The 15,081-nt window shown below is 37.6% G+C and overlaps 1 protein-coding gene across 1 annotated transcript; it reads left to right on the forward strand.

The window, feature by feature from the left end:
- Positions 1-317: 317 nt before the first annotated feature.
- Positions 318-12,351, forward strand: NUDT5 (nudix hydrolase 5; the record flags this gene model as incomplete). Its single annotated transcript, XM_084253104.1, has 8 exons — positions 318-380; positions 1,396-1,463; positions 4,731-4,780; positions 6,018-6,125; positions 7,353-7,448; positions 8,423-8,524; positions 9,748-9,801; positions 12,242-12,351. 8 exons carry the CDS (start codon positions 318-320, stop codon positions 12,349-12,351), a joined length of 651 nt encoding a protein of 216 aa, XP_084109230.1.
- Positions 12,352-15,081: the final 2,730 nt, after the last annotated feature.

The following is a 15,081-nucleotide window of genomic DNA, read 5'->3' on the forward strand; positions in this document are numbered from 1 at the left end:
CTATTAAGTTATTGAAGAATGTATTGAAGCACTTAGTACCCAGTAGGAATTTAATGAACCCGGGCTCAATTTAATGGGTATGGCTTTAATATTCCCTGTCTTTTTTATTCAGGTCCTTGCTTTACTTTTCTACCTGGGACAGTTCTCCCAGATCTTATAAGAAAAGCAGCTTTGGTAAAGTTCTTGGCTACTAAGGTACTTCGACCAGTGGATATGAACAAATGTTAGACTCAGAAAAATAAATGTAGCTTAAATGAACCTCATTCTCTTACAGCGTGAACTTCTCTTGACTGAGGACTATCATGACTAGTTTGAAAATGGAAAACCAAGTACCAACAGATTCTTCTCAAAACGTGCAACAATATATCATTTCAGAGGAGGTACAGATTTTCACTTCCTTTCCCCTGCCCCTCTCCCCCTGCCAATGTGAAGTTGAGTTTAAAAGAAATATATAGGCTATTTGTTGTTTTGAATAATTGCTTTTAATTCTTGAAGACAGTTTTAACATTCCTACTTCCTTTTAGGACCAGGGACAGTTTACACTTGTCTGGGGACTGTAGTATATCGCTCTTAATTGCATGTGTTAGTGAAATTGAAACTTTTGAAAACCTAAATTCCTAGTTGTATTCTAAATCCAGAACTAATTTATATCTTGCACATTACTTAATTTAGCTTTTAAAAGGTCTCTTTCTGCAGGAACCATTGAAGTGAACAATTTTAAATCCTTCATCTTGGAATCTGATCCCTTTCTTGAATTCTTTTTGATATAAAACTCTTTTCTTATTGTCTATGAACAGATCTGCTGATAATTATTAGGCTGCTGGCAAGAAGTGAAAGATATAAGATAGTACTTTATGTACACAGTGCAGTTTGCCTCTCAGTTCAGTATAGTGCCATAGATAAGTCAGTCCTTATAACCTAAACTCCTCAATGCTAAGGCAGACAATGTTGGGGCCCTCTCAGATTGGGTGGGAAACTCATGTGTCATGGGAATAGTCATTGGACGTGTTTTCCTTAGCCAGCTTTCCTGTGTCATCTCTGACAGTAGGTTGCTCTGATGAGTATTTACTTAACTAACCGCACCCACAGGACTAGCACCCAGATTAGTGGCCAGAACATTTAAGCACCAAGAACGCCCTCCCCTCTTTGTGAATTTTTCTAGTTGCTCTTAGTCCTCCTTCCCCTAACCTCCACCAGGAATTTCACACTATCATAACAGAACCACCCTTCAGAAAAACAACTTTTAATACTTTAAATTGAAAACTTGAACATGAATTACTGAGATGGAAGCTTGATAATCGGGAGAGCCACATAGAGAACATTTGAAATAAAAATAAGACAGATAAAATATAACTTGGTTGAATGTTTCCCAACTTATTTCTATTCTCCTTTTAGGTAATTTCAGAAGGAAAATGGGTCAAGCTTGAAAAGACAACATACATGGATCCAACTGGTAAAACTAGGTAAACTTTGTTTTCCTTTTGTGAGAAGCTCGGTATCTGGGTTTTCATGGTCTATAGTATTTGGCATAAATCTTGGTATTTTCTATTGTAAACGCTTAAATAAAGAATCTGATTTTTTCCATTGCTAGGATGTTTAGAATTTGTGCAGCCTCTAAATGAAATTGTGTGTTTTATTTGTTATAGTAACCGATCAGGATTCTCTTCTAATATCTTTCTCCCTAAGTACAATAGATTAGTGGGACCTAAGACAATAAAACAGCAGAATAATTAACATATGTTGCATCATTCTAGTTAAACCAATTTCTAATCTCTAAAGTAAAAGAATTAAAGAGAGGGCCTCCCTGGTGGCGAAAGGATTAAGACGCAACCTATGAAGCTGTCCGCAGCCACTGTAGCATGAGTTTGATACCCGCCTGGCTAGGGAGCTACCCACATGGCACAGCAGACCTCTCCTGTGTCGCCCGCTGCTCCCCTCAGCAGTGTACTTAGGTCAATCCGCCTCTTCTGTTCCCCACTCTGTCTCTGGTGAATCCTCTCACCACCCCCAACCCCACATCTGGCCTGTACCCCAGTTCTTGTATGCATAAATAAATTTTTTTAAAAAAAGAATTAAAGAGAATAAGTATAAGTAAAACTTACTTATACCTTGTTCATGGAAATGTAAACTAGGGGGAAAAAGTTTGGTAAAACATTTCACAGTGTGTCCCAATAGCCATAAAGATGTCATCCCTTTGACCTAGTAATCTCACTTCTGAGACTATGCTAACAAAGGACTGAAGTACAGTATAGAAATGTTCAAGGCCTGAGCTTTGGAGAACACAGGATGTCCAGATGTACTTATTTTTATGAAAACCTAGACACAGATTTAGACCCCGATTTACAGTGATGTAATTTGATTTGGTTCTTTTTCCCCTAAGAAGTTATTAAAAATTTGTAACACAAAAATATAACCTGAAATGCTAGTCTACAGAATTGATTAGCACCAGCTCCTCTCTTCACCACATTCCCTTCCTCCCTTACAGTATTTCTCAATCAGGGATATATAACCAAATCATTTGGGGACTTTTTTTTTTTCCCTCAAAAAATACTCATGTCTGAGTTTCACCTCCAGAGCACATACTTCAGGTTGGGAGTGGACTCTAAAACCTCTACCAGGCAGCTCTCTGCCCAACTGTGACTATGCAGGTGCCTCTCTAACGGCTTCCCTTCCTAATTAAGTCCATCTTTCAAAATGTAAAAATAAATAAAGCTTCTACCATGTACATATGGCCTACTTATAGTATGTTCACCTTCATTCTTACATCTAAGGTCTTCCTCGTGGCCTCCAAGGAGGTTGTATGTGAAACATTTTTCATACAAGAATGTCAAGTTTCGAAGAATGAATCTGTGCTTTTCTGTAGGTCATGAGTTATAAATTTATAAAATGTTTGATCTATAACGTGATATAAAAGTGTGGATATAAGGATAAAATAGCAGCTAGGGCATTCTTTGTCCCACTGTTGTGTTCATGAAGAGGATAAGGAATTAATTCCTTATTCCTGTAAAATTATGCTGGCAATACACCTTTTAACTGATGTTTAGCAGAGAGCTGAAGTCACCTTCTGTCACCCTTCTTGTATCGGCTGACTATAGAAGAAAGCAAAACAGGCTTTCGTTTAACAAAGGAGACTGGAAAATGGCATAACTACTGGAATCAGAATTCCAATGCTACAAGAGGCTTTCAAGTTAATATAGTGTTAGTTCCTTAGTTTTACAAGTAAGAAAGCAGTCTCAGGGAGGTGTGGCTGTGGGTTTCCATAGCAGGTAAGTAGAAACTAAGGTTTTCTGCCTCAATCAAATGTGCATCTCATAGGGTCCCTTTAAGATGAGTGGAGCTCCTGTGGGGTGTTCTTGTTCTTGTATTTCTTACAAATGCATTGATACTTTATTGCTTATAATTTATGGCTCATTACTGCTTATTTACTTCATCTTAACCACTATAATGATGCTGCTCTTTTTGTTTCCCTTATTCCTAGTGTATTTGGGATGGGACCTTCAGTGCTTTTCCCAGCACTGTCTTCAGTCTTTAGGACTAACCTTAAGAGGCAGCAGTGAGAGCTGCGTCAAAAGGTGTTTTGTCTCTTGCGATCTGTATTATTTACTTATCAGAACTGCTTGGTGGTTGGCTTCTTGCTACTAACAGGAATGCTGGGCAACTGTGAGTTGTCCTAGTAGTCTGTTTGATTTTCATAGATTGATTTTGACATATGTGCCCTCCAGAATTTGGGTACAATACTGAAATATCTACAGTTCAGTCTCCTCTTTTAATTACATATCTGAACTTTTAAAAGTAGAAACATGACAAGGTTCAAACCTTAAGGACAACGAGATAAAAAGTATGAGAGTTCCTCCTAGTGCATCTAATACACTTCCTATAGGGAGACAGATGCTGTCACCTGTTCATCCCATTCCCTCCAGCCACTCAGGTATCTTTTAGAAGAGATCTGAGTTACCTGTTTCTTCCCTCTCAGCTCCTACCCCTGCTTTTTTTCCCCTTCTATTTAAGAGCTGAGAGTGAAGGGGAAATTTCCCCTCATTTGCCCTTCCCCCTTTAAACACGACTGGACTTTCAGTATAGCTGTTCCCCTAAACAGTCAGTCAGGGACAAAGCCATCAAAGGGAAATGGAAGCTGCTGTTGCTCACCTCACTTATTCATCTAGGGACCATTTTCTTTTCCACTAAGAGCTCACACATGCAAAATTGAGCACTTACCTAAATTTAATAATCCCTCAATTAGCAAATTGGAAGCTCCTGCTTTTTTAAATTATGATTTAATGATATATCAATTAATAATAGATGAGACGGTCCTTTCCTAAACCATGTTAAGTCATGGACTTAAAAATCTGAATTGTACAAATATCTCAGAAGTTCACGTTGCAAGTATCTCTTTTGTTGCATAGACTGCTAAATGCTCTTAAAGCTGTAATCACCAGCAGTGCTGCTGGCCTGTAGATTTATGATCCAAACTGAAGTAGATGATGTGAAAGGAATGGCTCACATGGTCAGCAGTCCTTTTCTCTGCAGCACACCCAGTGGGTTTAATACCGGGTAGCAAGGATTTTCTTTGGTAATTTTCAGAACGGTTGGCTTTTTAGACAGATATGTTTGTGGTGGTTTTCTTGATAGTACATTTGCATGCTTTGCATTTGTAGAGTTTCATTTGTACACAGAAAACCTAAAACATTCTCCTTTTCTCTGATGATTTTATTTCTTCTCTGCCTGAACAGAACTTGGGAAACTGTGAAACGTACAACCAGAAAAGGACAGTCAGCTGATGGTATGAGTGCAAACCCACTGCAGTTCTTCATAAAGGAAGCTTCCCCTTGGAAAAGGCTAGGTGTAGGAGGTTGTTTTACTGTAACCAAGGCCGCAGAGCAGTTACCTTCATTAATGATCTTTTAATCTAGTCCTTGTTTATTGTTTGGGGGTTTTTGTTTTTTATTTTTATTATGTATTTATTTTTTGCAACATTACATAACAAACTCAAGCTTTCTTTATAAATAACTTCTGGCTCCTGTTATCTGGTTTTGATAGGATGATATACTAATATTTACAGCTGAATACAAGTCAGTATAATTTGAAGTTATATATTATATATATGTTCTACTTCTAGAAATCATTTATATTCTGTTCAAAGGATCTAGATGAGAGCCTTTAGTTTGGGGATATGATTTGGCACAACTTTATGCTTATTGACCACTGCTTTATAAGTTGATGAGGAAATGGAATTAGGAAAAGACTATTCATTCAGTTCACTTTCCCTTCCAGGCATGAATGCTTTGGCTGCAAAGATCCCAGAAACAATCCTGAAAATCACCTCTGGTCTAGGGGAAGTTGGGCAATAGGTCTTTCTTGTTTTTTTCCCTTTAATTTTTCAATTTTGTTCTGTTTTCTGTTTTTACTGGAAGCAAACAGCAGCTGCCACACTTGCTGTTTCTTCCTGCTGGCAAAGTTTTTGGGGGGAGCTAACGCTCCCCCTGGGCGGTTGGTGTCTTCTCAGATCCAGCGGGATTTTTGGTTTTAATACCGTATAACTTGGGAGAAAAGGTCTTTTATCCTAAAACAACACAATTCAGTCTAGCTAGCATATACTACAAACAGCAGTACTTACTGGACTTTTTGCATAGAGAAAAATCCAAGGACATGTAGATCAATGTAACTTCACCAATGGCCTTGCTGCTGCAGGGTGAGAATGGGTCTCCATAGACCTTAAAGTTTGTCCTTGACCCTTAGCTAAATGATTAGTTTTCATTTTTATTTTAAAGAAACTCTGACAACAAAACTCAGCCTTCTATAAAAGAAAAATTAAATGTGGAAGTGTCATGACTTTTTCTTTAATTACATTTTAAAATGAGAATAACTACCAAAGTAAGCTTCCTATTGTGAATGGCAAATATAAGGTAGATTTTCAGATGCAGTGTTTCTTAAAATGTGGGATTTAATTTGCTTGCTCTGAAAGTGCTGGCGTTCGTGACCTTCATTAGGGATTTCCTTGGTTTTATTTCCTGGGGCAGGTGTGTTAGTCATCCCAGTGCTGCAAAGAACTCTTCATTATGAATGTATCATTCTGGTAAAACAGTTCAGACCACCGATGGGAGCCTACTGCTTAGAATTCCCAGCAGGTGAGTAACTAAACATAGGGACTAGAATTGCTTCTCAGATACTTGGATTGAGCCAGGGTAGAGCTGAGAATGGTAGGGCCTTGATATTTAACATCTTTTGTCCATCTGTCTGGTTTTCGGTAAAACAAAACCATTTCTGCAGTGAGGTGCCACCAGTCACATTCCAGTAACCCACTAATCCATGGAGGTGACTCCAGGCATAGTATCCCAGCTTACTTGCCAAGCCAAGTGCCCTCTTCTTTGTCTCTCTAGCCTCTCTTTGAGCAGTTGTTTTTCATCTACTTATTTCATTTTCTATCACTGACAATCTGCTGCTGACAAGAAGCTTACAGTAATAAGTAGGCCAAATTCACACCTCCAAACTATGAAGAAAAAGGCATCTTGATTCTCCCATATGTGTTCAGACCAGGGAAACTTTATTTTTTTGAAATAGCTTTTTTCTGTTGCATAATAAGCAAAGTGATCTAGAATTTAATGTACTGCATTATTTGGTTATTCCATCTGAAGAAATTAAGCCTCATGCATTTGTGATTTAAGTTTTATATTTTTTAAAGTTCATCCCATAGTAATGTATAATCAATAACCTTATTTACTTCCCACTGAAGAAATAAATAACCTTTAAAGTATATATGAACAGCATTTATTTCACTTTTTCTTTGTATATTTTTATTACTTTCAGGGAAAAAACTGAGTCACTCCTGCCCTCCTCCCATTTGACTATTCCACTTACTCCTCAGTGACTGCAATAGTTTCCTAAATTCACCAGCATTCAGTTCTTTTCTCAGGGATGACAGTCAGCTGCCATTTCACTACAGGGCCTGAATGTCGTTCTGTGAGGGACACACTGTCACCACGTCATGGTCATGATACAGAAACACACATTGCGCAGTCCCAGACCTAGGCCAGTGAGCCACCAGCAAGCCCTGCTTCTCCCAGGGCGAGTGCATCCACACTGCATGTCAGTGCTGAGACACTCATTAAAACAATCCAGGTCTAGAGATGAAGAATGACAGTAGCTACAAAATCTACCTAGGGTTTTATTTTTCCTGTCTTTTTTTTGTTTTGTTTTGTTTCCTATAAAAGTTCCAAACCTCAGTCCATTTTATCTGTACAACCACTTTTCACAGTCCTCTGATCTCAAGTAGCTTAGCAGAAAGCATGTTAGAAGAAGGGGGTCAAAGAAACTTGGTTCTTCTCTCCTGCCTCACAAATGATGTGGACTTTCAGGTCTCATAGATGATAATGAAAGCCCAGAAGCAGCTGCTCTTCGGGAACTTGAGGAAGAAACGGGCTATAAAGGTGATATTGCCGAATGTTCTCCAGGTCTGTATTCCTTTTCTGTGGTGGGTGCACTTGGGGACAAATTCTTGAAAATTAGGTTAGCAGTAAGTTGTTTTAGGTATAAAAGGATTAATTCTTCGGGTATTCTTTCTGATCATAATTCAGATGGTTCTTATTCTGGCCAATTCACTAGAGAAAAACCAGGAATTAGGATTGGTTCCAAGTGAACTGCCTCTCCCCATGAGAACAAATTTGAGCAAGAAGGACTGAAGTTGGAAGAATTGTGAAATTGTCTCTCATACTTAACATTTTTCTAAGCTTTATTCATTCTCACCTCATCCATCTGCCACACTCCTCACTGGAATTTGTTCTACTTAAAGAGGGCATATTCGTTTCATGGATGTGTTAAAGATCATTCTTCCTTCAAGACCAAGATGGCTGTGTTCCTGATGAGGACAGTGCTATTCTGTCTCTAAATGCTACTCTTTGACTTTCCAAGATATTCAAGAGCAGCAGAACCAGCACTTCAGTGCCACAGCTGTAAAGCCTATTTTCTTTCTCCTCTGAGGTTGTAAAGGGCTGAGTTTTGTTTGCTGTTGTTTCGAGCACTAGCCTTGTTTCTAGCATCTGGCTGAGTCAAGACAGGAAGCTTTAGGGACCATCCCCTTGTCAAAAGCACTGACAAGCACCATCTTAGAAGCTTCTGGCAACCTTGCTCATTCCAGCGCGACAGGCAGATTTTTTTTTTTTTATGTGAAAGGACTTTATAGTTTATTGGTACCATCTAATCTCTCACACTTAATTAGCTTTACTCAGAAACTCTGGGAAAAATGTGAGTATTGACTGCACATGTTCTACGGTCCTACAGCACATACTAAGTGAGTAAGAGAGACTAGATTTCCTGCATAAATTCTGTGTTAACTAATTTATGGGCCATCTTCCTCCAGAGACATTTAAGTAATGAAACAAGTATCTGACTAGTGTCTGTAAAGATGATCTGTCGCTTCCCTCCACAGCTGTGTGTATGGATCCAGGTTTGTCAAACTGTACCACACACATTGTGACAGTCACTATTAATGGAGATGACCCTGAAAATGTAAGACCTAAGCCCAAACCAGGTATGTGTGCATTGGTGACATTTAAGGTGCCTAAATCACATTCACTATCTTTTAGGTTGTACTAGTTTGATTTTTAGTAAAGGAATAATAGCCTTTCATAGATGCTTGATCAGTATGCTTACCTATTTTCCTAATCTTGTATATTTCAGCATTATCCTACCACTTCATTGATTTTTATGCTTTATATAAAATTTTAAATTAGAAATTTCTGTATTTTCTGTATGGAGTTTATTCCACTTAGTAATAGGAGCTACATACCTCACTAGTGAATGATGAAAAACTTCAAAATCATTCTAAGAATGACTTGATTGTGATAGGACAGCAGCTTATTAACTTTTCTACTGAGTTCCAAATACAGAGATTTTAGGAAATTCGTTGGTACTATTTCTTACTAGGCTTGGATTCAGAAGCTTTTATGCCTCTGTCAATTCCATGTCTTCCTGTTCCCTGGAGGGTGATGTTGACACCTGCACCACGGTGAATCAATTATCAGAGTGATAGTCTTCCATTTCTCATTAGCTTTACTTTCTAATGTTTGATTACCCATTGTAGCCAACCTAAATGCTCAGTTTCTAAGCTAGCAAATGTAAACACTAAACATACACTGTGAGAATCAGTTTGGCAGTCCCTCAGAGAGTTAAACGTAGAATTACCATATGATTCAGCAGTTCTACTCCTAGGTGTATACCCAAAAGAACTGAAAGCAGGATGAGGAGTTAACGTTTAAGGGGTACCTGTTTCTGTTTGGGGTGAAGTTCTGGAGATGGCTATGCAACACTGTTAGTGTGCTGGATGCCACTGAATTGTACTTTTTAAAATAGTAAATTTTATGTTATACACATTTTAACACAATTTAAAATATAAATGTTACAGAATATTCTTTAACGTTTTCTTCTGAACACTTGATTTGGAGAACAGTAATAATCCTGTACCATTGGAATTTTTTTTTACAATCCATGTAAATTAATAGAGTCCCAGGCTTCTGTTAAATTCTTAGAACCTTTTTGATGTATCTTGCACTAAAGTCTGAGTGTTTTACCACTCCAGGTCTTGCTAAAACACTCTCTCTGTTCACTTGCAGGAGATGGAGGTATGTTACTCAGCCCCCAGTGGTGACAACGTGCATGGCTTGAGTAGTGATGATAGCTACAGGCATTTTGGGTTGTTGTAGATAGACTCTCTGGTTCTTTAGCTTTGTTTTCACTTGTACTTTGTTTGTTTAGAATTTGTGGAAGTAATTTCTTTACCAAAGAATGGCCTGCTACAGAGACTTAGTGGTAAGTATAAATTTTTTACCCAACTTTATTTTTCCCATCCCCAGTAAATGGGGTACTGAATATATTTCTTTATATTACCTCTCATTAAATACCTAGGAACTGTTGTATATAACTTCAGTTGACAAATAATAATTTCCCTTTCTGGGTGACAGGCTAGAAAATATGAGCAAAACATTCTGTGTTAAGTGAAAGCTTTCACTTGAGCTTTTTTTTTTTTTTAATATGTATAGCTTAGTCAAGATTATATTCCTAATGACTAGCCAGAACTATTTATACTTTAAATCTTTAACCTATGGCAGTCAAAGGCATAAGTAGGTATCTTAGTTGAATCCTCAAATATACTAGTATGTCAAATAGTTCTTGTGTAGGTTTTAAATGAGAATTTGATAATATTCCTTCCACAGATATTGAGGTATCTGCTGTATACCAAATGTAATGCACTGATATAATGAATCAAACTAAATTTGCATTGTTACCATTAGTAGGTTATGTGGGTAGCATAGGGATTTTGCAAAAAGTAACATTGTATAGGTATAGTAATCTAATGTACTTGAATATATGTCATATATACATATATATATATACACACATAAGTAGTAGGTAAATAGTATCCTTTGATACAAGTACAAGATACTGTACTAAAGGAATGACAGAAGCATTTCTAGGAGCTCTTCTATGTCAGCTGGATAGGTTTCTATTCACTCAGTGATAAAGAGTAGATTATCTTGGGCCTCCCCGGTGGCACAGCGGGTTGAGCACAGTGCTGTGAAGCTGTCCGCAGCCTCTGCAGCATGGGTTCCATTCCCAGCCAGCCAGGGAGATTCCCACATGGCGCGGCAGACCTCTCCTGTCTCGTCCGCTGCTTCCCTCAACAGTGTATTTCGGTCATTCTGCCTGTTCTGCTCCCTGCTCTGTCTCTGGTGAATTCTCTCACCCTCCCACGCTTCTGGCCTGTACCCCAAGCTATTATATAAATAAAAAATAAATCTTTAAAAAAAAAAAAAAGAGTAGATTATCTTCATAATTTGAATATTTTTAACTTTCTCTTCCAAAATTAACTTAAGACATTGTTTGACCTGAAATTTTGAGCAGCTTCTTCCTTCCATGAGTATAGTGGCTTACAACTTTATTTCTAATATTTTTGTTAGAAAGGGGATTTTCCAAAAACTACTGATTTCAGGCTTCCAGATAGCCTCCATTCCTACTTTACCTTTTGGAAAAAACTAAAACCTAGCATATAAACCACCTCAAGTTCTCAAAGTCAGAGTTAGAAATACCAATACTGGAGAGATGCAATAATTTATTAGTTATTTACTCAAAGAAAGCTTGGTTGTTAATAAAAGGCTGCACAACTGACTCTGACAAACCTGACACATTTGGAGTTCAACCAGCCATGTGTTAGTTATTATGACTTTGAACAAGTTCCATGGCCTCTAAGCTTTTCTTCTAGAAAATGAATGCTGACAGATAGCCTTACTCTAAGGAGCATGAGCACGTTTAAATATGGCAATGTTGGCACACAGGTGCTTACATGGTATATGCTATTATCTCTTTATGTTAGAAAAGTAGCCTTTAAAAAAATGCCTTCCTTCTCCCTTCTATGTAAACTTAGAATGGGGGGGGGGGAGCAGCAAGAATTGAAGAAGGGAAAAAAGAATTTTATATGAAAAAGAGGGAGAGATTAAAGAATCAATTTTCCTAGATTTCCTAGATGCAAAATAATCACGTTGTTTATTCAACAAGTAACATTTGAAGAATTGGAAGGGAGGTATTTAGCATTCAGTTTAGTTTATGAGGAATAACTTTCAACTTACCAAACACAGGTGAGTAGGACGTAACTCTGCCTTCAAGGATCAGTATGTCTCTGCACTTGTTTCTAAACAAGTGGTCAAGGTCTGACAACCTCCATTAAAGTGAAACAAGGTCTCACAAGAGCCTGCTATAATAAGATTCTGAGACCTCATTCTTGGTGGTAGATTCCAGTTCTATCATGCACCCAGGTTAACTTGCATTGGAAAATATGTATGTCCTAGCAGTGGAAGACATATAAATTCCTAAGTAAGACAAGAATAATCATCACTGTGTAGTTTCAGATTCACAAAGCCCTGTAGTGAGCTATAAATAATATAATAATTTTATCTATAAACTTAAGAGGATTTACTGTTTTAACACATGAAATCATTTTTCTGATAAATGTGCTTTGTGATTTTTTTTTTTTTTGGTTCTTATGTCATCCTGGAAATGTAATCCTGTTCTCATACCCTTTATTTTACATATTTATGTATATATCTCCTAATTCTTGACACAATAGAGTGCCTTGAATGCAACCTCTTCCATAGGAACTGGCACATAGTAGTTGCTCAGGAAATAGTGATTGAACAGTAAGTGATGTTGTCCTTTACTGACTTCATTATCTGACTTGTATTCTTTGCTTCTCTAGCTCTGGTGACTGAAGAGCACCTGATAGTGGATGCCAGAGTCTATTCCTACGCTCTAGCCCTGCAGCATGCAAACACGAAGCCATTTGAAGTGCCCTTTCTTAAATTTTAAGGACAGTGGCCATATGTTTTTATAAAGAAGACCACCATTCCTCCGCTAAGACTTTGTATTCAACTTAGTTTAATGTAGATTTGAAGTTAGCTTTTTCATAAAATAAAAGAAAAAAATACTTGTGGTAGTTGGAATTGTAATTACAGATAGGCTGAGCTATCATTTAAATTCCAGCTAATATTGAAAAACACCACAAATGCAGACACATTTAATCTAGATTTGGTTTGGGGGTTTTTTATTTGTTTTGGTTTTTTTTTTTTTTTTAAGTTCAGCTGTTATCTTTCTAATCTAATACAGAGAAAAGTCTTTCTATAGGAAAATAGACCTAAATGCCCAACAGGGTGAACCATTCCCACCTTTAATCCCAAATTTACAATTCTGTAGTTGGGTATGCAAATATTAATAACTGCTCACTGTATTAGTGTTTAAAACAGAGTTTACCCATCTTAAAAACTTGACTACTCGTAATTGAATTATCTGTTACATAGAATTAATGTGTAGCGTATGTAAGCTCAAGAGAATAAGGTCTCTGATGAGCAAATGTTTACACTTAGCTAACATCCTTATATCCGCCTACTTACTGAACCTGAATCAGCTCTTAGGTAATAAAAAATGGTTGATTCTGTTCATATACCAAAGTTAAGAGACTAATGAAAATACTGGGCCCTTCCCTGTATTCATCCTTAACGCAAAAAGTATTTGAAACTTCCAAAACCAAACAGCAGTAAGATTTACATGATTTGGGGCATAACAGTCTTAGTAGTAAACTCTTAAGTGTAGCTAGCAAGGTCAGCAAGTACTGTAAACCCAGGAAAAAATGGAACTGTTTCTACTCATGCCCTGGCTAACGCCCTTGTCATCCAAGTCTGTCACTGACCAAGGCTTCATGCAATTCCAAGGGTGTTGCTTTCTCAGTTCATGTGCCTGCCTCCACCTCCAACCCCCAAGTCTCAGAGCAATTCTCCCTGGTCATGTTTTCAGCAGCTGCCAGTCCCTCAGAACTAGATAAAATCAGGGTACTAGTGCTAGTGATGCTACAATACAGTTCATTTGTCTATAGGTTCATTTTGTTTTCCAGAGATATCTTTTTGAGCAAAAATGCAAGATCTTCAAGAACACTAGATTTCTTAAACAAGGATAAAAAGAAATGTAGAAGTAGAGAACTTTATAGCAAAGTCCACTCCCCTTAGAAATACTGAGAAAATTAAGCTCCATCTATCTATGTGCTAACATGGTAATCTTCCCTGTGCTGCTAATCATTTTTTAAATCCTTATTTTTAATCATGGACATCATAATTTTCTAGAAATCTAATCCTTTTCTCTGAGCACTCAAGGACCAAGTCCTGTAATTTTCCTTGTTACCACCCTCCCTCAAAATCAAGAAGAGATGGGCATGTATAAGATATATAGACTCAGTATCTCCAAATAGACCAGCTCTTTCAAAGACTCCCCCAGGGAATTGAGAAACATATTCTTAAATGTTGGAAGAAAGAGATTTATAACCCCTACCTATCCTCTGCCTTTTTCTCTTCCTAAGAGAGCAATTTGGAAGTGACAGCTAAACTGCATAACATATACTGACTGCTATTTGTTATCTATAAACATCAAAACAGTCAGTTTGTGGACTGGCAGTCTGGATGTTTTCAATGGCTGGCACTATTAATTTGCTAGCATTTAAAAGTTAAAGCCATTATTTCTATCTTGTCTTGAAAACAAAACCAGGTATAACAACACTAGATCCACATCTCTGGTAACCTGAGACCCTTAGGAGATATTCTCCAGTGACCTTACTCCTGTTTGTCCATCTGCCATCTCCTTATTTTCCATCTGCCTTGCCTCTGTAACTATTTAGCATTGTGTTCCTAATTTTAAATAAGACATATTTCCTGTACTTAGTAAGAAACTACGTGATGATGGAAACCATAATTCTAAAAACGATGCCTTTTAAGTAAGTTTGATCTCATTTTGGACAATAAAGCACAGATTTTAAGAAGTAAATCATTTATAAAGAAATATTTCAAAGGGAGGCTATATATTGTTTTTGTCTGACACACTTCTTCCAACAGTTGCTCACAAAACCAAGTACCCTTAAGTTGGTGAATTGACCCACAAATATTTTAGGATTAAAATGTTACTACATTTGGGGCCTGTCTGGTGGCGCAGGGCCTTAAGTCTCAGCACTATGAAGCTATCCCCTGCGGCATGAGTTCAATCCCTGGCCAAGGAGCTAACCCACATGGTGCAGCAGACCTCTCTTGTCTCGCCCACTGCTCCCCTCAGCAGTGTATTTCAGTAGATCCATCTGTTCTGCTCCCCACCGTGTCTCTGGTGAATCGCTCACGTCCCCCCAACCCCACACCTCTGGCCTGTATCCCAGTTCTTCTACGTAAAAATAAATCTTAAAAAAAAAACAACTTATTACATTTGACCTCTGCCAATAGGCACTTCAGGATAGATTTTGTATGAATACGAAGAACTTACACAAATTATCTTAGAAATCACTTAATGTCAGATTTTTTTTCCAACACAACTCAAACAGTTTTAAATAAAAGTTTATTGTCTACTGTTTACACTCATGTTGCTGCTGTAAAGTACAACAACGTACACAAATTCCTAGCATGAATTACTCTTTGTTTGCCCCCACTGAACTACAAATACTGCTTGAGAATTAGGTCTTTGCTTTAGGGATTAAAAAAGAAATAGAACTGGGATGTATCTCGAATGCTCTCT

This window comes from Talpa europaea (assembly GCF_964194135.1).
Source record: "Talpa europaea genome assembly, chromosome: 14".
Taxonomy (NCBI): Eukaryota; Metazoa; Chordata; class Mammalia; order Eulipotyphla; family Talpidae; genus Talpa; species Talpa europaea.